Raw genomic sequence first — 24,644 nt, forward strand, 5'->3', positions numbered from 1 at the left:
CCTCCAGTGTATAAAATCCGGCCCCTCTCCCCCAGTGTATAATCTCTGGCCCCTCAGCCCCAGCGTATAACCTCCGCCCCCTCGCCCTCCAGTGTATAATCTCTGGCCCCTCACCCCCAGTTTATAACCTCTGTACTTTCACCACCAGTGTATAATCTCTGGCCCCTCACCCCCAGTGTATAACATCCGGCCCCTCACCCTTAGTGTATAACATCCGGCCCCTCACCCTTAGTGTATAACATCCGGCCCCTCACCCTTAGTGTATAACATCCGGCCCCTCACCCTTAGTGTATAACATCCGGCCCCTCACCCTTAGTGTATAACATCCGGCCCCTCACCCTTAGTGTTTAACATCCGGCCCCTCACCCTTAGTGTATAACATCCGGCCCCTCACCCTTAGTGTATAACATCTGGCCCCTCATCCCCAGTGTATAATATCCGGCTCCCTCACCCCCAGTGTATAATCTCCGGCCCCTTGCCATCAGTGTATAATCTCTGGACCCTCGCCCCCAATGTATATACTCCGGCCCCTCGCCCTTCAGTGTATAATCTCTGGCCCCTCACCCTCAGTGTATAACCACCGGCCTCTCGCCCCCAGTGTATAATCTCTGGCCCATCGCCCTCCAGTGTATAAAATCCGGCCCCTCTCCCCCAGTGTATAATCTCTGGCCCCTCAGCCCCAGTGTATAACCTCCGGCCCCTCACCCTCCAGTGTATAATCTCTGGCCCCTCACCCCCAGTTTATAACCTCTGTACTTTCACCACCAGTGTATAATCTCTGGCCCCTCACCCTTAGTGCATAACATCCGGCCCCTCACCCTTAGTGTATAACATCCGTCCCCTCACCCTTAGTGTATAACATCCGGCCCCTCACCCTTAGTGTATAACATCCAGCCCCTCACCCTTAGTGTATAACATCCGGCCCCTCACCCTTAGTGTATAACATCCGGCCCCTCACCCTTAGTGTTTAACATCCGGCCCCTCACCCTTAGTGTATAATATCCGGCCCCTCACCCTTAGTGTATAACATCCGACCCCTCATCCCCAGTGTATAACATCCGGCCCCTCACCCTTAGTGTATAACATCCAGCCCCTCACCCCCCAGTGTATAACATCCACCCCCTCACCCTTAGTGTATAACCTCCGGCCCCTCACCCTTAGTGTGTACATCCGGCCCCTCACCCTTAGTGTATAACATCCGGCCCCTCACCCTTAGTGTATAACATCCGGCCCCTCACCCTTAGTGTATAACATCCGGCCAATCACCCCCAGTGTATAATATCTGGCCCCCTCATCCCCAGTGTATAAAATCAGGCCCCCTCACCCCCAGTGTATAATCTCCGGCCCCCTCACCCCCAGTGTATAATATCCGGCCCCCTCACCCCCAGTGTATAATCTCCGGCCCCTCGCCCTCAGTGTATAACCTCCGGCCCCTCACCCTCAGTGTATAACCTCCGGCCCCTCACCCCCCAGTGTATAACATCCAGCCCCTCACCCCCCCAGTGTATAACATCCGGCCCCTCACCCTCCAGTGTATAACATCCGGCCCCTCACCCTTAGTGTATAACATCCGGCCCCTCACCCTTAGTGTATAACATCCGGCCCCTCACCCTTAGTGTATAACATCCGGCCAATCACCCCCAGTGTATAATATCTGGCCCCCTCATCCCCAGTGTATAAAATCCGGCCCCCTCACCCCCAGTGTATAATCTCCGGCCCCCTCACCCCCAGTGTATAATATCCGGCCCCCTCACCCCCAGTGTATAATCTCTGGCCCCTCGCCCTCAGTGTATAACCTCCGGCCCCTCACCCTCAGTGTATAACCTCCGGCCCCTCAGCCCCCAGTGTATAACATCCAGCCCCTCACCCCCCCAGTGTATAACATCCGGCCCCTCACCCTCCAGTGTATAAAATCCGGCCCCCACACCCCCAGTGTATAATCTCTGGACCCCTCACCCCCCAGTGTATAACATCCGGCCCCTCACCCTCCAGTGTATAACATCCGGCCCCTCACCCTTAGTGTATAACATCCGGCCAATCACCCCCAGTGTATAATATCTGGCCCCCTCATCCCCAGTGTATAAAATCCGGCCCCCTCACCCCCAGTGTATAATCTCCGGCCCCCTCACCCTCCAGTGTATAACATCCAGCCCCTCACCCCCCAGTGTATAACCTCCAGCCCCTCACCCTTAGTGTATAACATCCGGCCCCTCATCCTTAGTGTATAACATCCGGCCCCTCACCCTTAGTATATAACATCCGGCCCCTCACCCTTAGTGTATAACATCCGCTCCTCACCCTTAGTGTATAACATCTGGCCCCTCATCCCCAGTGAATAATATCCGGCCCCTCACCCTTAGTGTATAACATCCGGCCCCTCACCCTAAGTGTATAACATCCGGCCCCTCATCCCCAGTGTATAATATCCGGCCCCCTCACCCCCAGTGTATAATCTCCGGCCCCTCGCCCCCAATGTATAAACTCCGGCCCCTCATCCTCCAGTGTATTATCTCTGGCCCCTCACCCTCCAGTGTATAACATTCGGCCCCTTGCCCTCAGGGTATAACCACCGGCCCCTCACCCCCAGTATATAACCTCCGGCCCCTCGCCCTCCAGTGTATAATCTCCGGCCCCTCAGCCCCAGTGTATAACCTCCGGCCTCTCGCCCTCCAGTGTATAATCTCTGGCCCCTCATCCCCAGTGTATAACATCCGGACTCTCACCCCAGTGTATAACATCCGGCCCCTCGCTCCCAGTGTATAACCTCTGGCCCCTCACCCCCAGTGTATAACATCCGGCCCCTCACCCTTAGTGTATAACATCCAGCCCCTCACCCTAAGTGTATAACATCCACCCCCTCACCCTTAGTGTATAACATCCGGCCCCTCACCCTTAGTGTATAACATCCGGCCCCTCACCCTTAGTGTATAACATCTGGCCTCTCACCCTTAGTGTATAACATCTGGCCTCTCACCCTTAGTGTATAACATCTGGCCCCTCACCCTTGGTGTATAACATCCGGCCCCTCACCCTTAGTGTATAACATCGGCCCCTCACCCTTAGTGTATAACATCCGGACCCTCACTCTTAGTGTATAACATCCGGCCCCTCACCCTTAGTGTATAACATCCGGCCCCTCACCCTTAGTGTATAACATCCACCCCCTCACCCTTAGTGTATAACATCCGGCCCCTCACCCTTAGTGTATAACATCCGGCCCCTCACCCTTAGTGTATAACATCTGGCCTCTCACCCTTAGTGTATAACATCTGGCCCCTCACCCTTAGTGTATAACATCTGGCCCCTCATCCCCAGTGTATAATATCCGGCCCCCTCACCCCCAGTGTATAATCTCCGGCCCCTCACCCTCAGTGTATAATCTCCGGCCCCTCGCCCCCAATGAATAAACTCCGGCCCCTTACCCCCAGTGTATAATCTCCGGCCCCTCGCCCTCCAGTGTATAATCTCTTGCCCCTCCGACCCCTCGCCCTCCAGTGTTTAATCTTAGGCCCCTCACCCCCAGTGTATAACCTCCGGCCCCTCGCCCTCCAGTGTATAATCTCCAGCCCCTCATCCTCCAGTGTATTATCTCTGGCCCCTCGACCTCCAGTGTATAACATTCGGCCCCTTGCCCTCAGTGTATAACCACCGGCCCCTCACCCCCAGTATATAACCTCCGGCCCCTCGCCCTCCAGTGTATAATCTCTGGCCCCTCAGCCCCAGTGTATAACCTCCGGCCTCTCGCCCTCCAGTGTATAATCTCTGGCCCCTCATCCCCAGTGTATAACATCTGGACTCTCACCTCAGTGTATAACATCCGGCCCCTCGCCCCCAGTGTATAACCTCTGGGCCCTCGCCCTCCAGTGTATAATCTCTGGCCCCTCACCCCCAGTGTATAAATTCCGGCCCCTCGCCCCCAGTGTATAATCTCTGGCCCCTCAGCCCCAGTGTATAACTTCCGGCCCCTCGTCCTCCTGTGTATAATCTCTGGCCACTCGCCTTCCAGTGTATAATCTCTGGCCCCTCGCCCCCAGTGTATAACCTCTGTACTTTCACCACCAGTGTATAATCTCTGGCCCCTCACCCCCAGTGTATAACCTCTGGCACCTCGCCCCCCAGTGTATAATCTCTGGCCCATCGCCCTCCAGTGTATAAAATCCGGCCCCTCTCCCCCAGTGTATAATCTCTGGCCCCTCAGCCCCAGTGTATAACCTCCGCCCCCTCGTCCTCCTGTGTATAATCTCTGGCCCCTCGCCCCCAGTGTATAACCTCCGGCCCCTCGTCCCCAGTGTATAATCTCTGGCCCATCGCCCTCCAGTGTATAAAATCCGGCCCCTCTCCCCCAGTGTATAATCTCTGGCCCCTCAGCCCCAGTGTATAACCTCCGCCCCCTCGCCCTCCAGTGTATAATCTCTGGCCCCTCACCCCCAGTTTATAACCTCTGTACTTTCACCACCAGTGTATAATCTCTGGCCCCTCACCCCCAGTGTATAACATCCGGCCCCTCACCCTTAGTGTATAACATCCGGCCCCTCACCCTTAGTGTATAACATCCGGCCCCTCACCCTTAGTGTATAACATCCAGCCCCTCACCCTTAGTGTATAACATCCGGCCCCTCACCCTTAGTGTATAACATCCGGCCCCTCACCCTTAGTGTTTAACATCCGGCCCCTCACCCTTAGTGTATAACATCCGGCCCCTCACCCTTAGTGTATAACATCTGGCCCCTCACCCTTAGTGTATAACATCTGGCCCCTCATCCCCAGTGTATAATATCCGGCTCCCTCACCCCCAGTGTATAATCTCCGGCCCCTTGCCATCAGTGTATAATCTCTGGACCCTCGCCCCCAATGTATATACTCCGGCCCCTCGCCCTTCAGTGTATAATCTCTGGCCCCTCACCCTCAGTGTATAACCTCCGGCCTCTCGCCCCCAGTGTATAATCTCTGGCCCATCGCCCTCCAGTGTATAAAATCCGGCCCCTCTCCCCCAGTGTATAATCTCTGGCCCATCGCCCTCCAGTGTATAAAATCCGGCCCCTCACCCTTAGTGTATAACATCCGGCCCCTCACCCTTAGTGTATAACATCCGGCCCCTCACCCTTAGTGTTTAACATCCGGCCCCTCACCCTTAGTGTATAATATCCGGCCCCTCACCCTTAGTGTATAACATCCGGCCCCTCATCCCCAGTGTATAATATCCGGCTCCCTCACCCCCAGTGTATAATCTCCGGCCCCTCGCCCTCAGTGTATAATCTCTGGACCCTCGCCCCCAATGTATAAACTCCGGCCCCTCGCCCTTCAGTGTATAATCTCTGGCCCCTCACCCTCAGTGTATAACCTCCGGCCTCTCGCCCCCAGTGTATAATCTCTGGCCCCTCACCCCCAGTGTATAACATCCGGCCCCTCACCCTTAGTGTATAATATCCGGCCCCTCACCCTTAGTGTATAACATCCGGCCCCTCATCCTTAGTGTATAACATCCGGCCCCTCACCCTTAGTGTATAACATCCGGCCCCTCACCCTTAGTGTATAACATCCGGCCCCTCACCCTAGTGTATAACATCCGGCCCCTCACCCTTAGTTTATAACATCCGGCTCTTCACCCTTAGTGTATAACATCCAGCCCCTCACCCTTAGTGTATAACATCCGGCCCCTCACCCTTAGTGTATAGCATCCGGCCCCTCACCCTTAGTGTATAACATCCGGCCCCTCACCCTTAGTGTATAACATCCGCTCCTCGCCCTCAGTGTATAACCTCCAGTCCCTCACCCCCAGTATATAACCTCCGGCCCCTCGCCCTCAGTGAATAATCTCCGGCCCTTCACCCTCAGTGTATAACAACCGGTCCCTCACCCCCACTGTATAATCTCCAGCCCCTCGCCCTCCAGTGTATAATCTCTGGCCCCTCAGCCCCAGTGTATAACCTCCGGCCCCTCGCCCTTCAATGTATAATCTCCGGCCCCTCGCCCTCCAGTGTATAGTCTCTGGCCCCTCAACCTCAGTGTATAACCTCCGGCCCCTCACCCCTAGTGTAAAACCTCCGGCCTGTCACCCCCAGAATATAACCTCTGGCCCCATGCCCTTAAGTGTATAAAATCTGGCCCCTCACCCTCAGTGTATAACCTCTGGCCTCTCGCCCCCAGTGTATAATCTCTGGCCCCTCAGCCCCAGTGTATAACCTCCGGCCCCTCGCCCTTCAATGCATAATCTCCGGTCCCTCGCCCTCCAGTGTATAGTCTCTGGCCCCTCACACTCAGTGTATAACCTCCGGCACCTCACCCCCAGTGTAAAACCTCTGGCCTGTCACCCCCAGAATATAACCTCCGGCCCCTCATCCCCAGTGTATAATCTCCATCCCTACTCCCTCAATGAATAATCTCCGTACCTGACCCCCCGTGTAAAACCTCCAGCCTGTCACCCCCAGTATATATCCTTCAGCCCCTTACCCCCAGTATATAACCTCCGGCCCCTCGCCCTTGGTGTATAACCTCTGGCCCCTCACCCCCAGTGTATAACATCCGGCCCCTCATCCCTAGTGTATAACATCCGGCCCACTCACCCCCAGTGTATAATCTCCGGCCCCCTCACCCCCAGTGTATAACCTCCGGCCCCTCGCCCTTCAATGTATAATCTCCGGCCCCTCGCCCTCCAGTGTATAGTCTCTGGCCCCTCACCCTCAGTGTATAACCTCCGGCCCCTCACCCCTAGTGTAAAACCTCCGGCCTGTCACCCCCAGAATATAACCTCTGGCCCCATGCCCTTAAGTGTATAATCTCTGGCCCCTCACCCTCAGTGTATAACCTCTGGCCTCTCGCCCCCAGTGTATAATCTCTGGCCCCTCACCCCCAGTGTATAACATCCGGCCCCCTCACCCCCAGTTTATAATCTCCGGCCCCTCGCCATCAGTGTATAACCTCCGGCCCCTCACCCCCAGTGTATAATCTCCAGCCCCTCGCCCTCCAGTGTATAACCTCCGGCCCCTCGCCCTTCAATGCATAATCTCCGGTCCCTCGCCCTCCAGTGTATAGTTTCTGGCCCCTCACCCCCAGTGTATAATCTCCATTCCTACTCCCTCAATGTATAATCTCTGTACCTGACCCCCCGTGTAAAACCTCCGGCTTGTCACCCCCAGTATATATCCTTCAGCCCCTCACCCCCAGTATATAACCTCCGGCCCCGCGCCCTTAGTGTATAACATCTGGCCAATCACCCCCAGTGTATAATATCCGGCCCCCTTCATCCCCAGTGTATAATATCCGGCCCACTCACCCCTAGTGTATAATCTCCGGCCCCCTCACCCCCAGTGTATAATCTCCGGCCCCTCACCCTCAGTGTATAACCTCCGGCCCCTCGCCCTCAGTGTATAATCTCCAGCCCCTCGCCCTCCAGTGTATAGTCTCTGGCCCCTCACCCTCAGTGTATAACCTCCAGCCCCTCACTCCCAGTGTAAAACCTCCGGCCTGTCACCCCCAGAATATAACCTCCTGCCCCTCATCCCCAGTGTATAACCTCCGTCCCTACACCCCCAATGTATAATCTCCGTACCTCACCCCCGTTGTAAAACCTCCGGCCCCTCACCCCCAGTGTATAATCTCCAGCCCCTCGCCCTCCAGTGTATAACCACCGGACCCTCGCCCTCCAGTGTATAATCTCTGGCCCCTCACCCCCAGTGTATAACCACCGGACCCTCGCCCTCCAGTGTATAACCTCCGGCCCCTCACCCCTAGTGTATAACATCCGGACCCTCACCCTTAGTGTATAACATCGGGCCCCTCACCCTTAGTGTATAACATCCGGCCAATCACCCCCAGTGTATAATATCCGGCCCCCTCACCCCCAGTGTATAATATCCGGTCCCCTCACCCCCAGTGTATAATCTCCAGCCCCTCGCCCTCAGTGTATAATCTCCGACTCCTTGCCCTCAGTGTATAACCTCCGGCCCCTCACCCCCAGTGTATAATTTCCGGCCCCTCAGCTCCAGTGTATAACCTCTGGCCCCTCACCCTCAGTGTATAACATCCAGCCCCTCACCCCCAGTATATAACCTCCGTCCCTTCAACCCCCAATGTACAATCTTCGTCCCTCGCCCCCCCCCCGTGTAAAACCTCCGGCCTGTCACCCCCATTATATAACCTCCAGCCCCTCGCCCTCGGTGTATAACCTCCGGCCCCTAGTGTAAAACCTCTGGCCTGTCACTCCCAGAATATAACTTCTGGCCCCTCGCCCTTCAGTGTATAATCTCTGGCCCCTCACCCTCAGTGTATAACCTCTGGCCTCTCGCCCCCAGTGTATAATCTCTGGCCCCTCTCCCCCAGTGTATAACATCCGGCCCCTCACCCTTAGTGTATAATATCCGGCCCCTCACCCTTAGTGTATAACATCCGGCCCCTCACCCTTAGTGTATAATATCCGGCCCCTCACCCTTAGTGTATAACATCCGGCCCCTCACCCTTAGTTTATAACATCCGGCCCTTCACCCTTAGTGTATAACATCCAGCCCCTCACCCTTAGTGTATAACATCCGGCCCCTCACCCTTAGTGTATAACATCCGGCCCCTCACCCTTAGTGTATAACATCCGGCCCCACACCCTTAGTGTATAACATCCGGCCCCTCACCTTTAGTGTATAATATCTGGCCCCTCACCCTTAGTGTATAACATCCGTTCCTCGCCCTCAGTGTATAATCTCCAGTCCCTCACCCCCAGTATATAACCTCCGGCCCCTCGCCCTCAATGTATAATCTCCGGCTCCTCACCCTCAGTGTATAACAACCGGTCCCTCACTCCCACTGTATAATCTCCAGCCCCTCGCCCCCAGTGTATAATCTCTGGCCCCTCCCCCTCTTACCCCCAGTATATAACCTCCGGCCCCTCACCCTCGTTGTATAACCTCCAGCCCCTCACCCCCAGTATATAACCTCCGACCCCTCACCCTCGGTGTATAACCTCTGGCCCCTCACCCCCAGTATATAACCTCCGGCTCCTCGCCCTTGGTGTATAACCTCCGGCCCCTCACCCCCAGTATATAACCTCCGGCCCCTCGTCCTCGGTGTATAACCTCTGGCCCCTCACCCCCAGTATATAACCTCCGGCCCCTCGCCCTCGGTGTATAACCTCCAGCCCCTCACCCCCAGTATATAACCTCCGGCTCCTCTCCCTCGATGTATAACCTCCAACCCCTCACCCTCGGTGTATGACCTCCAGCTCCTCACCCCCAGTATATAACCTCCGGCTCCTCTCCCTCGATGTATAACCTCCAACCCCTCGCCCTCGGTGTATGACCTCCAGCTCCTCACCCCCAGTATATAACCTCCAACCCCTCGCCCTCGGTGTATGACCTCCAGCCCCTCACCCTCAGTGTATAACCTCCGGCTCCTCTCCCTCGATGTATAACCTCCAACCCCTCGCCCTCGGTGTATGACCTCCAGCCCCTCACCCCCAGTATATAACCTCCGGCTCCTCTCCCTCAATGTATAACCTCCAACCCCTCACCCTCGGTGTATAACCTCCAGCCCCTCACCCCCAGTATATAACCTCCGGCTCCTCTCCCTCGATGTATAACCTCCAACCCCTCGCCCTCGGTGTATGACCTCCAGCCCCTCACCCTCAGTGTATAACATCCAGCCCCTCACCCTCAGTGTATAACATCCAGCCCCTCACCCCCCCAGTATATAACCTCTGGTCCCTCGGTGTATAACCTCCAGCCCCTCACCCCCCAGTATATAACCTCTGGCCCCTCGCCCTCTATGTAAAACCTCCGGCCTGTCACCCTCAGTGTATAACCTCCGGCCTCTCACCCTCCAGTATATAACCTCCGGCCCCTTGCCCTCAGTGTATAACCTCCAGCCCCTCACCCCCCAGTATATATCCTCCGGCTCCTCTCCCTCAGTGTATAACCTCCGGCCCCTCGCCCTCAGTGTATAACCTCCGGTCCCTCACCCCCAGTGTATAACCTCCGTCACTTCACTCCCAGTGTATAACCTCCGGCCCCTCGCCCTCAGTGTATAACCATCGGCTCCTCAACCCCAGTGTATAACCTCCGTCCCTTCACCACCAGTGTATAATCTCCGGACCCTCACCCCCAATGTATAATCATTGGCTCCTCACCCCCAGTGTATAACCTCCGGATCTTCACCACCAGTGTATAACATCCGGCCCCTCACCCCCAGTGTATAACTTCCGTCCCTTCACCCCCAATGTATAATCTCCGTCCCTCGCCCCTCCCCCCCGTGTAAAACCTCCGGCCTGTCACCCCCAGTATATAACCTCCGGCCCCTCGCCCTCGGTGTATAACCTCCAGCCCCTCACCCCCAGTATATAACCTCCGGCCCTCGCCCTTGGTGTATAACCTCCGGCCCCTCTCCCTCGGTGTATAACCTCCAGCCCCTCACCCCCAGTATATAACCTCCGGCCCCTCGGTGTATAACCTCCGGCCCCTCTCCCTCGGTGTATAACCTCCAGCCCCTCACCCCCAGTATATAACCTCCGGCCCCTCGCCCTCGGTGTATAACCTCCGGCCCCTCTCCCTCGGTGTATAACCTCCAGCCCCTCACCCCCAGTATATAACCTCCGGCCCCTCGCCCTCGGTGTATGACCTCCAGCCCCTCACCCTCAGTGTATGACCTCCAGCCCCTCACTCCCAGTATATAACCTTCGGCCCCTCGCCCTTGTTGTATAACCTCTGACCCCTCGCTCTCAGTGTATAACCTCCGGCCTGTCACCCTCAGTGTATAACATCCAGCCCCTCACTCCCCCAGTATATAACCTCTGGCCCATCGGTGTATAACCTGCAGCCCCTTACCTCCCAGTATATAACCTCTGGCCCCTCGCCCTCTATGTAAAACCTCCGGCCTGTCACCCTCAGTGTATAACCTCCGGCCCCTCACCCCCCAGTATATAACCTCTGGCCCCTCGCCCTCAGTGTATAACCTCCGGCCTCTCACACTACAGTATATAACCTCCAGCCCCTCACCCCCCAGTATATATCCTCCGGCCCCTCGCCCTCAGTGTATAACCTCCTGTTCCTTAACCCCAGTGTATAACCTCCGTCCCTTCACCCCCAGTGTATAACCTCCGGACCTACACCCCCAGTGTATAACCTCCGGACCCTCACCCCCAGTGAATAATCATTGGGTCCTCACCCCCAGTGTATAACCTCCGTCCCTTCACCCCTAATGTATAATCTCTGTCCCTCGCCCCCCCCATGTAAAACCTCCGGCCTGTCACCCCCAGTATATAACCTCCAGCCCCTCGCCCTCGGTGTATAACCTCCGGCCCCTCAACCCCAGTATATAACCTCCGGCCCCTCGCCCTCGGTGTATAACCTCCGGCCCCTCACCCCCAGTATATAACCTCCGGCCCCTCGTCCTCGGTGTATAACCTCCAGCCCCTCACACCCAGTATATAACCTCCGGCCCCTCGCCCTCGGTGTATAACCTCCAGCCCCTCGCACTTGGTGTATAACCTCCGGCCCCTCACCCCCAGTATATAACCTCCGGCTCCTCGCCCTCGGTGTATAACCTCCAGCCTCTCACCACCAGTATATAACCTCCGGCCCCTCGCCCTTGGTGTATAACCTCCAGACCCTCACCCCCAGTATATAACCTCCAGACCCTTGCCCTCGGTGTATAACTTCTGGCCCCTCACCATTGGTGTATAACCTCCAGCCCCTCACCCCCAGTATATAACCTCCGGCCCCTCGCGCTCGGTGTATGACCTCCAGCCCCTCACCCTCAGTATATAACCTTCGGCCCCTCGCCCTCGGTGTATAACCTCTGGCCTCTCGCCCACAGTGTATAACCTCCGGCCCCTCACCCCCCAGTGTATAACATCCAGCCCCTCACCCCCCCAGTATATAACCTCTGCTCCCTTGGTGTATAACCTCCAGCCCCTCACTCCCCAGCATATAACCTCCGGCCCCTCGTCCTCTATGTAAAACCTCCGGCCTGTCACCCTCAGTGTTTAATCTCCGGCCCCTCACCCCCCAGTATATAACCTCCGGCCCCCCGCCCTCAGTGTATAACCTCCGGCCTCTCACCCTCCAGTATATAACCTCCGGCCCCTCGCCCTCAGTGTATAACCTCCGGCCTCTCACCCTCCAGTATATAACCTCCGGCCCCTTGCCTTCAGTGTATAACCTCCAGCCCGTCACCCCCCAGTATATATCCTCCGGCCCCTCACCCTCCAGTATATAACCTCCTGCCCCTTGCCCTCAGTGTATAACATCCAGCCCCTCACCCTCCAGTATATAACCTCCTGCCCCTCACCCCCCAGTGTATAACATCCAGCCCCTCACCCTCCAGTATATAACCTCCTGCCCCTTGCCCTCAGTGTATAACATCCAGCCCCTCACCCCCCAGTATATATCCTCCGGCCCCTCGCCCTCAGTGTATAACCTCCGTCCCTTCACCACCAGTGTATAACCTCCATCCTTTCACCCCCAGTGTATAACCTCCGGACCTTTACCCCAGTGTATAACCACCGGACCCTCACCCCCAGTGTATAATCATCGGCTCCTCACCCCCAGTGTATAACCTCCATCCCTTCACCACCAGTGTATAACCTCCGGCCCCTCACCCCCCCCCCCCTGGTGTATAACCATCGGCCCCTCACCCACAGTGTATAACCTCCGGCCCCCCCCGGTGTATAACCATCGGCCCCTCACCCACAGTGTATAACCTCCGGCCCCTCACCCCCCCCCCCCCCCCCGGTGTATAACCATCGGCCCCTCACCCACAGTGTATAACCTCCGGCCCCTCGCCTCCCAGTGTATAACCTCCGGCCCCTCACCCCCCCCGGTGTATAACCATCGGCCCCTCACCCACAGTGTATAACCTCCGGCCCCTCACCCCCCCCGGTGTATAACCATCGGCCCCTCACCCACAGTGTATAACCTCCGGCCCCTCGCCTCCCAGTGTATAATCTCCATCCTGTAATGGAGATTGTGAGCCCGGCCTCCCCCTGCATCAGGGTCTGACCTCACAAATGCTCTTCTGGATGAAGGGGCAAAGATTCCGAGACGTCTCCGAAATCTTGTAGAAATCCTTCGCAAAAGAGCAGAAGACGTTATATCTGCAGAGGGGCGACTCCATATTAATGTCTATAGATGTAGAATTGGAGGTCAGGAAAATTCCTGGAGGGGGCACTTATATTTCCTCCATTAATGTTCTTGGTATAAATTTTACACAATGGTCACAAGATGGCGCCATCACCCAGAGAAAAACCTGCACTCCGGCATGAAGAAATATGGCTGCCGCACATCGCACTGGGATCAGGTTTTCGCTGTTCAGAGGCTCCTCACGTCACTTTACCCACAGACAGCACAACACAGCGATAGCTGCTATCATTTATTATACTATAATCAATATGAAAATGTAATAAATTAACATAAATTATTGCATTTTTATTGCTGAATTATGAGGTTGTGTTCACACTTTGCAAAGTTACTGTATAACCATTCTGGATATATGGAGATTTTGATGGAATTGCAGCAAAAACTATATGATTTTACTGCAGTTTCGTAATGTGTGAACACAGCCTAGAGGTCCAGATGTAAACACGTGAGTCCTCCACCTGTGGTCCCTTATCAAACCCCCCACCCCACACTGCAGACACTGGTGGCTACAGACAGGATCTTATCATGTATCTCTGTATACAGGGAGCTCCCCCTAGTGGTGGCTGCAGACAGAATCTTATCATGTATCTCTGTATACAGGGAGCTCCCACTAGTGGTGGCTGCAGACAGAATCTCATCATGTATCTCTGTATACAGGGAGCTCCCCCTAGTGGTGGTTGCAGACAGAATCTTATCATGTATCTCTGTATACAGGGAGCTCCCCCTAGTGGTGGCTGCAGACAGGATCTTATCATGTATCTCTGTATACAGGGAGCTCCCCCTAGTGGTGGCTGCAGACAGGATCTTATCATGTATCTCTGTATACAGGGAGCTCCCCCTTGTGGTGGCTACAGACAGGATCTTATCATGTATCTCTCTATACAGGGAGCTCCCCCTAGTGGTGACTGCAGACAGGATCTTATCATGTATCTCTGTATACAGGGAGCTCCCCCTAGTGGTGGCTGCAGACAGAATCTTATCATGTATCTCTGTATACAGGGAGCTCCCCCTAGTGGTGACTGCAGACAGGATCTTATCATGTATCTCTGTATACAGGGAGCTCCCCCTAGTGGTGGCTGCAGACAGGATCTTATCATGTATCTCTGTATACAGGGAGCTCCCCCTTGTGGTGGCTACAGACAGGATCTTATCATGTATCTCTGTATACAGGGAGCTCCCCCTAGTGGTGGCTGCAGACAGGATCTTATCATGTATCTCTGTATACAGGGAGCTCCCCCTTGTGGTGGCTACAGACAGGATCTTATCATGTATCTCTCTATACAGGGAGCTCCCCCTAGTGGTGACTGCAGACAGGATCTTATCATGTATCTCTGTATACAGGGAGCTCCCCCTAGTGGTGGCTGCAGACAGAATCTTATCATATATCTCTGTATACAGGGAGCTCCCACTACTGGTAACTGCAGACAGGATCTTATCATGTATCTCTGTATACAGGGAGCTCCCCCTAGTGGAGGCAGCAGACAGGATCTTATCATGTATCTCTGTATACAGGGAGCTCCCCCTAGTGGAGGCTGCAGACAGGACTTTATCATGTATCTCTGTATACAGGGAGCTCCCCCTAGTGGTGGCTGCAGACAGGATCTTATCATGTATCTCTGTATACAGGGAGCTCCCCCTAGTGGTGACTGCAGACAGGACTTTATCATGTATCTCTGTATACAGGGAGATCCCCCTAGTGGTGGCTGCAGACAGAATCTTATCATGTATCTCTGTATACAGGGAGCTCCCCCTAGTAGTGGCTGCAGACAGGATCTTATCATGTATCTCTGTATACAGGGAGCTCCCCCTAGTGGTGGCTGCAGACAGAATCTTATCATGTATCTCTGTATACAGGGAGCTCCCCCTAGTGGTGGCTGCAGACTGGATCTTATCATGTATCTCTGTATACAGGGAGCTCCCCCTAGTGGTGGCTGCAGACAGAATCTTACCATGTATCTCTGTATACAGGGAGCTCCCCCTAGTGGTGGCTGCAGACAGAATCTTAAGGATTTGGAGCTCTGTATTCGACAAATGGCAGTCTGGGCAGGATATTCCCTTTGATGCTAATCACTCTTTCTATATGTCTTGTCCTTTCCACTTTTCACGTCCCATCTATTAGGAGGTTCCCAGAGCTCATCGTAACCCCCCTTCATTGTGCTTGGTCCTACATCTCAAATGTTTTGGTATTTTTCTTATCCAGTCTTGATCCAGGAGCAGGTTAATTCCTTTTTTACACACTGTATAATGTGAGAATATGTTGTTATTAGAGGGGATCCTATCAGGTGCAGCCCCCTCTCTTGGCCAGAGAGTCTCCCTCTCCAGAGGATACAGGGTCTATGTATTACACCCGTCCGTACACAGCTTGGTTACATATAGGATTGGACGTACGATGGGTCCTGGCCGCCTCAACAAGTTTTCTGTGCCCCATAAATAAAATGTTCTCTGCTGGTTACAATGGCAGTGATATAGAATATATAGATAAATGTAAACGTATAGAGGCCGTGGTTCAGAAGCCGCTTATTACCAATCTGCGGAGGAGGAAGATTTCTCATCTATTTTATATTATTATGAGAGAACATTGGATATTTCTGATTCAGCCGCAGTAGTACCGATCCCAGCCTGTAGGTGGTGCTGTGAGGAAGTAAATCATGTAAGAAAGATCTCCACCTAGGGATTGTCAGTGGTACTGCAACGTACAGACTGTAGTGACCGGTGCCCCCGCTATCTGAAATGTAGAGTGACCGATGCCCCAGTTATCTGTACTGTATAGTGACCGATGCCCCCGTTATCTGAAATGTAGAGTGACCGATGCCCCCGTTATCTGTACTGTATAGTGACCGATGCCCCCGTTATCTGTACTATATAGTGACCGATGCCCCCGTTATCTGTACTGTATAGTGACCGATGCCCCCGTTATCTGTACTGTATAGTGACCGATGTCCCCATTATCTGAAATGTAGAGTGACCGATGCCCCCGTTATCTGTACTGTATAGTGACCGATGCCCCCGTTATCTGAAATGTAGAGTGACCGATATCCCCGTTATCTGTACTGTATAGTGACCGATGCCCCCGTTATCTGTACTGTATAGTGACCGATGCCCCCGTTATCTGAAATGTAGTGACCGATGCCCCCGTTATCTGTACTGTATAGTGACCGATGCCCCCGTTATCTGAAATGTAGAGTGACCGATGCCCCCGTTATCTGTACTGTATAGTGACCGATGCCCCCGTTATCTGTACTGTATAGTGACCGATGTCCCCGTTATCTGAAATGTAGTGACCGATGCCCCCGTTATCTGTACTGTATAGTGACCGATGCCCCCGTTATCTGTACTGTATAGTGACCGATGTCCCCGTTATCTGAAATGTAGTGACCGATGCCCCCGTTATCTGTACTGTATAGTGACCGATGCCCCCTTTAACTGTACTGTATAGTGATCGGTGCCCCCGTTATCTGTACTGTATAGTGACCAGTGCCCCCGTTATCTGTACTGTATAGTGACCGGTGCCACCGTTATCTGTACTATATAGTGACCAGTACCCCCGTTATCTGTACTGTATAGTGACCGGTGCCCCCGTTATCAGTACCCCCGTTATTTATACTGTATAGTAATCGGTACCCCGTTATCTGTACGGTATAGTGACCGGTGCCCCCGTTATCTGTACTGTACAGTGACCAGTACCCCCGTTATCTGTACTGTATAGTGACCGGTGCCCCCTTTATCTGTGCTGTATAGTGATCGGTGCCCCCATTATCTGTACTGTATAGTGACCAGTGCCCACGGGATACTGATTGTCGGGGTCATCGGCTCTTTTCGCCCTCCTCGAAGCTCCTCACCCAGCCCACCGTCCGCCGCTTGCTCTCCTCCCAGCTGAACAGCGGCTGGTAACCAAAGTGCCTCTCGGCCTTGTCGGTGTGCACGGTGAAGGTGGTGCTGGCCACCGCCAGGGTGTAGGGGTTCAGTATCGGGGCGTAGGTGCAGAATGGGTGGAGAAGCCATTGCAGGACAGAATTCAGCAGCGCCAACAAGTAGAGCAGGAAATACGGCACCAGCGGGCGAGAGCCGACCATCCGGAAGCCGCAGGGCGACAGGAACTCCATATTGAAGTCCTCGTAGCTTTTATACGGAGAGTTGTCGTAGCAGAAGTACACCTGACCGCCAAGGGCGGACGGCCGGTCCTGCAGCTGCCGGGCCGCCAGGAGGTGCATCCAGGCCACGTTACCTGCGGAAGGACAGGATGGTGAGAGGACGGATGTACAACTGAGGCAGAACTATGAGTGCAGCTCTGGATCGGATGTTCTTACCGACATAAACGCGTCCGTGTTCTGTGGACGATGGGATGGCTCTGAACACCCGCCGGCCCTTCTTCAGCCCCTGCTGATAAAACTGCCTCATCAGCTCGTGGCCCTCACCGTAGATCCCGGTGGGCCGCAGCGCGCAGGTGTAGAGGGTCTTCCCGCCTTTTATCTGCGCGCACAACGTAAGTTATCCACCCGCGATGACATCATATGCTACGTGCACAGTGCTGACCCCTGCGGGGGGCTCAGGGGATTACCTTCCTCCCATTGGCCTCCAGCACCAGCTTCTCGGCTTTGGACTTGCTCAGCGGGTACGGCTGGTTGTGGTATACGGTATATGCCGTGTCCTCATTGCCCCTGTAACAGGCAGAGCACAGAAGCTTCTTAAAGTGCACTAACCCTAATGTCAGAGGCTGCTCTGAAATGGCTGATAACAGAGAGCAATAGACTGCATACACCTCACCTATAGAATGGATCCTTGTGTAGGTTGGGCCCCACGACCTCCATGCTGCTGGTGTAGAGCAGATACTGGATCCCTTCGTCCTCGCAGACTCTCAGCACGTTCTCCGTCCCTGCAGACACATCAGAGATCGTCCGTCACCGAGCTGCGACCATTCAGGTCTACAGAAGTGTCACATCAAGGTACATGACCGGGAGGGTCACCAAGCTGCGACCATTCAGGTCTACAGAAGTGTCACACCAAGGGACATGACCGGGAGGGTCACCGAGCTGCGACCATTCAGGTCTACAGAAGTGTCACATCAAGGGACATGACCGGGAGGGTCACCGAGCTGCGACCATTCAGGTCTACAGAAGTGTCACATCAAGGGACATGACCGGGAGGGTCACCGAGCTGCGACCATTCAGGTCTACAGAAGTGTCACATCAAGGGACATGACCGGGAAGGTCACCGAGCTGCGACCATTCAGGTCTACAGAAGTGTCACATCAAGGTACATGACCGGGAGGGTCACAGAGCTGCGACCATTCAGGTCTACAGAAGTGTCACATCAAGGGACATGACCGGGAGGGTCACCGAGCTGTGACCATTCATGTCTACAGAAGTGTCACATCAAGGGACATGACCGGGAGGGTCACCGAGCTGCGACCATTCAGGTCTACAGAAGTGTCACATCAAGGGACATGACCGGGAGGGTCACCAAGCTGCGACCATTCAGGTCTACAGAAGTGTCACATCAAGGGACATGACCGGGAGGGTCACCGAGCTGTGACCATTCATGTCTACAGAAGTGTCACATCAAGGGACATGACCGGGAGGGTCACCGAGCTGCGACCATTCAGGTCTACAGAAGTGTCACATCAAGGTACATGACCGGGAGGGTCACCAAGCTGCGACCATTCAGGTCTACAGAAGTGTCACATCAAGGTACATGACCGGGAGGGTCACCGAGCTGCGACCATTCAGGTCTACAGAAGTGTCACATCAAGGTACATGACCGGGAGGGTCACCAAGCTGCGACCATTCAGGTCTACAGAAGTGTCACATCAAGGTACATGACCGGGAGGGTCACCGAGCTGCGACCATTCAGGTCTACAGAAGTGTCACATCAAGGGACATGACCGGGAGGGTCACCGAGCTGCGACCATTCAGGTCTACAGAAGTGTCACATCAAGGGACATGACCGGGAGGGTCACCGAGCTGCGACCATTCAGGTCTACAGAAGTGTCACATCAAGGGACATGACCGGGAGGGTCACCGAGCTGCGACCATTCAGGTCTACAGAAGTGTCACATCAAGGGACATGACCGGGAGGGTCACCGAGCTGCGACCATTCAGGTCTACAGAAGTGTCACATCAAGGGACATGACCGGGAGGGTCACCGCACTCCACTGCCATACATGACTGTCATGTACGTGTCGCTACCTGGTGGTCATTGCTGGAACGTTTTCATAGCATTTTCAGGCAATAGAGGAGGATCCCTGACAACATTCACACGATGCGCATTAACGTGACAAAGGTTCATGGGCGCAGAAGGAAAATCCAGAGAAATTTTCCGCTCCACGTTTAGGTTGTGAAATGTTTCCTACTAAACATGTGGAGCTGCACAACGTGACGCATCTGTCAGGAGGCTGGAAATACGGTAATATAATCTACAACAGGTGCGGTATAATAATCCGCAGGACACTGATACTGGAAAAACCGTCGTCATAACGAAACACTCCGCTCAGTGTAATGTCCCCGAAAGTCAGAGCACTGACACCGGCACCCACAGGAGCAAGGAATTCTGCACTGCAGACTTGTACATAGCAGCAGTATTATAGTAGTTATATTCTTGTACATAGGAGCAGTATTATAGTAGATATATTCTTGTACATAGGAGGCATTATTATAGTAGTTATATACTTGTACATAGGGGGCACTATTATAGTAGTTATATTCTTGTACATAGGAGCAGTATTATAGTAGTTACATTCTTGTACATAGGGAGCAGTATTATAGTACTTATATTCTTGTACATAGAGGGCAGTATTATAGTAGTTATATTCTTGTACATAGGGAGCAGTATTATAGTAGTTATATTCTTGTACATAGGGAGCAGTATTATAGTAGTTATATACTTGTACATAGGGAGCAGTATTATAGTAGTTATATTCTTGTACATAGGGAGCAGTATTATAGTACTTATATTCTTGTACATAGAGGGCAGTATTATAGTAGTTATATTCTTGTACATAGGGAGCAGTATTATAGTAGTTATATACTTGTACATAGGGGGCAGTATTATAGTAGTTATATTCTTGTACATAGGAAGCAGTATTATAGTAGTTATATTCTTGTACATAGGGAGCAGTATTATAGTAGTTATATTCTTGTACATAGGGAGCAGTATTATAGTACTTATATTCTTGTACATACAGGGCAGTATTATAGTGGTTATATTCTTGTACATAGGGAGCAGTATTATAGTAGTTATATTCTTGTACATAGGGAGCAGTATTATAGTAGTTATATTCTTGTACATAGGGGGCACTATTATAGTAGTTATATTCTTGTACATAGGAGCAGTATTATAGTAGTTATATTCTTGTACATAGGAAGCAGTATTATAGTAGTTATATTCTTGTACATAGGGAGCAGTATTATAGTAGTTATATTCTTGTACATAGAGGGCAGTATTATAGTAGTTATATTCTTGTACATAGGGAGCAGTATTATAGTAGTTATATTCTTGTACATAGGGAGCAGTATTATAGTAGTTATATTCTTGTACATAGGGGGCAGTATTATAGTAGTTATATTCCTGTACATAGGGGGCAGTATTATAGTAGTTATATTCTTGTATATAGGGAGCAGTATTATAGTAGTTATATTCTTGTACATAGGGGGCAGTATTATAGTAGTTATATTCTTGTACATAGGGAGCAGTATTATAGTAGTTATATTCTTGTACATAGGAGCAGTATTATAGTAGTTATATTCTTGTACATAGGGGGCAGTATTATAGTAGTTATATTCTTGTACATAGGGGGCAGTATTATAGTAGTTATATACTTGTACATAAGGAGCAGTATTATAGTAGTTATATTCTTGTACATAGGGAGCAGTATTATAGTAGTTATATTCTTGTACATAGGGGGCAGTATTATAGTAGTTATATTCTTGTACATAGGGGCAGTATTATAGTAGTTATATACTTGTACATAGGGGGCAGTATTATAGTAGTTATATTCTTGTACATAGGAGCAGTATTATAGTAGTTATATTCTTGTACATAGGAAGCAGTATTATAGTAGTTATATTCTTGCACATAGGGAGCAGTATTATAGTAGTTATATTCTTGTACATAGAGGGCAGTATTATAGTAGTTATATTCTTGTACATAGGGAGCAGTATTATAGTAGTTATATTCTTGTACATAGGGAGCAGTATTATAGTAGTTATATTCTTGTACATAGGGGGCAGTATTATAGTAGTTATATTCCTGTACATAGGGGGCAGTATTATAGTAGTTATATTCTTGTATATAGGGAGCAGTATTATAGTAGTTATATTCTTGTACATAGGGGGCAGTATTATAGTAGTTATATTCTTGTACATAGGGAGCAGTATTATAGTAGTTATATTCTTGTACATAGGAGCAGTATTATAGTAGTTATATTCTTGTACATACGGGGCAGTATTATAGTAGTTATATTCTTGTACATAGGGGGCAGTATTATAGTAGTTATATACTTGTACATAAGGAGCAGTATTATAGTAGTTATATTCTTGTACATAGGGAGCAGTATTATAGTAGTTATATTCTTGTACATAGGGGGCAGTATTATAGTAGTTATATTCTTGTACATAGGGGCAGTATTATAGTAGTTATATACTTGTACATAGGGGGCAGTATTATAGTAGTTATATTCTTGTACATAGGGGCAGTATTATAGTAGTTATATACTTGTACATAAGGAGCAGTATTATAGTAGTTATATTCTTGTACATAGGGAGCAGTATTATAGTAGTTATATTCTTGTACATAGGGGGCAGTATTATAGTAGTTATATACTTGTACATAGGGGGCAGTATTATAGTAGTTATATTCTTGTACATAGGGGCAGTATTATAGTAGTTATATACTTGTACATAAGGAGCAGTATTATAGTAGTTATATTCTTGTACATAGGGAGCAGTATTATAGTAGTTATATTCTTGTACATAGGGGGCAGTATTATAGTAGTTATATTCTTGTACATAGGGACAGTATTATAGTAGTTATATTCTTGTACATAGGAGCAGTATTATAGTAGATATATTCTTGTACATAGGAGGCATTATTATAGTAGTTATATACTTGTACATAGGGGGCACTATTATAGTAGTTATATTCTTGTACATAGGAGCAGTATTATAGTAGTTATATTCTTGTACATAGGAAGCAGTATTATAGTAGTTATATTCTTGTACATAGGGAGCAGTATTATAGTAGTTATATTCTTGTACATAGGGAGCAGTATTATAGTAGTTATATTCTTGTACATAGAGGGCAGTATTATAGTAGTTATATTCTTGTACATAGGGAGCAGTATTATAGTAGTTATATTCTTGTACATAGGGAGCAGTATTATAGTAGTTATATTCTTGTACATAGGGGGCACTATTATAGTAGTTATATTCTTGTACATAGGAGCAGTATTATAGTAGTTATATTCTTGTACATAGGAAGCAGTATTATAGTAGTTATATTCTTGTACATAGGGAGCAGTATTATAGTAGTTATATTCTTGTACATAGAGGGCAGTATTATAGTAGTTATATTCTTGTACATAGGGAGCAGTATTATAGTAGTTATATTCTTGTACATAGGGAGCAGTATTATAGTAGTTATATTCTTGTACATAGGGGGCAGTATTATAGTAGTTATATTCCTGTACATAGGGGGCAGTATTATAGTAGTTATATTCTTGTATATAGGGAGCAGTATTATAGTAGTTATATTCTTGTACATAGGGGGCAGTATTATAGTAGTTATATTCTTGTACATAGGGAGCAGTATTATAGTAGTTATATTCTTGTATATAGGGGGCAGTATTATAGTAGTTATATACTTGTACATAAGGAGCAGTATTATAGTAGTTATATTCTTGTACATAGGGAGCAGTATTATAGTATTATTATTATTATTATTATTATTTATTATTATAGCGCCATTTATTCCATGGCGCTTTACATGTGAAAAAGGGGGTATAATACAAGAACAATTTCAATAATCTTGAACACAATGTGACAGCGACTGGTACAGGCGGAGCGAGGACCCTGCCCGCGAGGGCTCACAATCTACGAGGGATGGGTGAGGATACAGTAGGTGAGGGTAGAGCTGGTCGTGCAGCGGTATGGTGGAGCGAGGACCCTGCCCGCGAGGGCTCACAATCTACGAGGGATGGGTGAGGATACAGTAGGTGAGGGTAGAGCTGGTCGTGCAGCGGTATGGTGGAGCGGTGGTTACTGCAGGTTGTAGGCTTGTCGGAAGAGGTGGGTCTTCAGGTTCCTTTTGAAGGTTTCCACGGTAGGCGAGAGTCTGATACGTTGGGGTAGAGAGTTCCAGAGTAGGGCGGAAGCACGGGAGAAATCTTGTATACGGTTGTGGGAGGAGGAGATAAGAGGGGAGTAGAGCAGGAGATCTTGTGAGGATCGGAGGTTGCGTGCGAGTATGCACCGGGAGACTAGGTCGGAGATATATGGAGGAGACAGGTTGTGGATGGCTTTATATGCCATGGTTAGGGTTTTGAACTGGAGTCTCTGAGCAATGGGGAGCCAGTGAAGGGATTGACAGAGAGGAGAGGCCGGGGAATAGCGGGGGGACAGGTTGATTAGTCAAGCAGCAGAGTTTATGATAGATTGGAGGGGTGCGAGAGTGTTAGAGGGGAGGCCACAGAGCAGGAGGTTGCAGTAGTCAAGGCGGGAGATGATGAGGGCGTGCACTAGTGTTTTTGCAGATTCATGGCTGAGGAATGTGCGGATCCGGGAGATATTTTTAAGTTGGAGTCGGCAGGAAGTGGAAAGGGCTTGGATATGTGGTGTGAAGGAGAGTTCCGAGTCCAGGGTTACCCCGAGGCAGCGACCTTGAGGGACTGGGGAGAGTGGGCAGCCATTGACTATGATGGATAGGTCAGTTGGGAGGGTTGAATGAGATGGCGGAAAGATGATGAATTCTGTTTTGTCCATGTTAAGCTTTAGAAATCTAGCAGAGAAGAAGGATGAAATAGCGGACAGACATTGTGGGATTTTGGTTAATACGGAGGTGATATCGGGTCCAGAGAGGTAGATCTGTGTGTCATCAGCATAGAGGTGATAATGAAAGCCATGAGACTCTATGAGCTGTCCCAGGCCAAAGGTGTAGATGGAGAAGAGCAGGGGTCCTAGAACTGAACCTTGGAGGACACCGACAGATAGGGGGCGAGATGAAGAGGTGGTGTGTGAGTGGGAGACACTGAATGTCCGGTCTGTTAGGTATGAGGAGATCCAGGATAGGGCCAAGTCTGTGATGCCGAGAGATGAGATAGTAGTTATATTCTTGTACACAGGGGCAGTATTAAAGTAGTTATATTCTTGTACATAGGAGCAGTATTATAGCAGTTATATTCTTGTATATAGGAGCAGTATTAAAGTAGTTATATTCTTGTACATAGGGAGCAGTATTATAGTAGTTATATTCTTGAACATAGGGGACAGTATTATAGTAGTTATATTCTTGTACATAGGGAGCAGTATTATAGTA

The 24,644-nt window shown here is 50.9% G+C and overlaps 1 protein-coding gene across 1 annotated transcript in view; it reads right to left on the reverse strand.

Moving 5' to 3' along the window:
- Positions 1 to 13,337: 13,337 nt before the first annotated feature.
- HSD3B7 (hydroxy-delta-5-steroid dehydrogenase, 3 beta- and steroid delta-isomerase 7) overlaps positions 13,338 to 24,644 on the reverse strand; it is a 91,431-nt gene continuing 80,124 nt past the window's right edge. The window contains exons 4-7 of the mRNA XM_073648830.1: positions 17,883 to 17,991; positions 17,677 to 17,776; positions 17,426 to 17,588; positions 13,338 to 17,343 (exon numbers count right to left, since the gene is read on the reverse strand). Coding sequence (XP_073504931.1) covers positions 16,922 to 17,343; positions 17,426 to 17,588; positions 17,677 to 17,776; positions 17,883 to 17,991 — 794 coding nt within the window. The 3' untranslated portion in view covers positions 13,338 to 16,921. The remainder of the gene's footprint in view (positions 17,344 to 17,425; positions 17,589 to 17,676; positions 17,777 to 17,882; positions 17,992 to 24,644) is intronic.

The sequence above is a fragment of the Phyllobates terribilis genome, unplaced genomic scaffold (assembly GCF_046119375.1).
Source record: "Phyllobates terribilis strain yellow unplaced genomic scaffold, ASM4611937v1 Scaffold_9__5_contigs__length_417890890, whole genome shotgun sequence".
In the NCBI taxonomy this organism is placed as follows: domain Eukaryota; kingdom Metazoa; phylum Chordata; class Amphibia; order Anura; family Dendrobatidae; genus Phyllobates; species Phyllobates terribilis.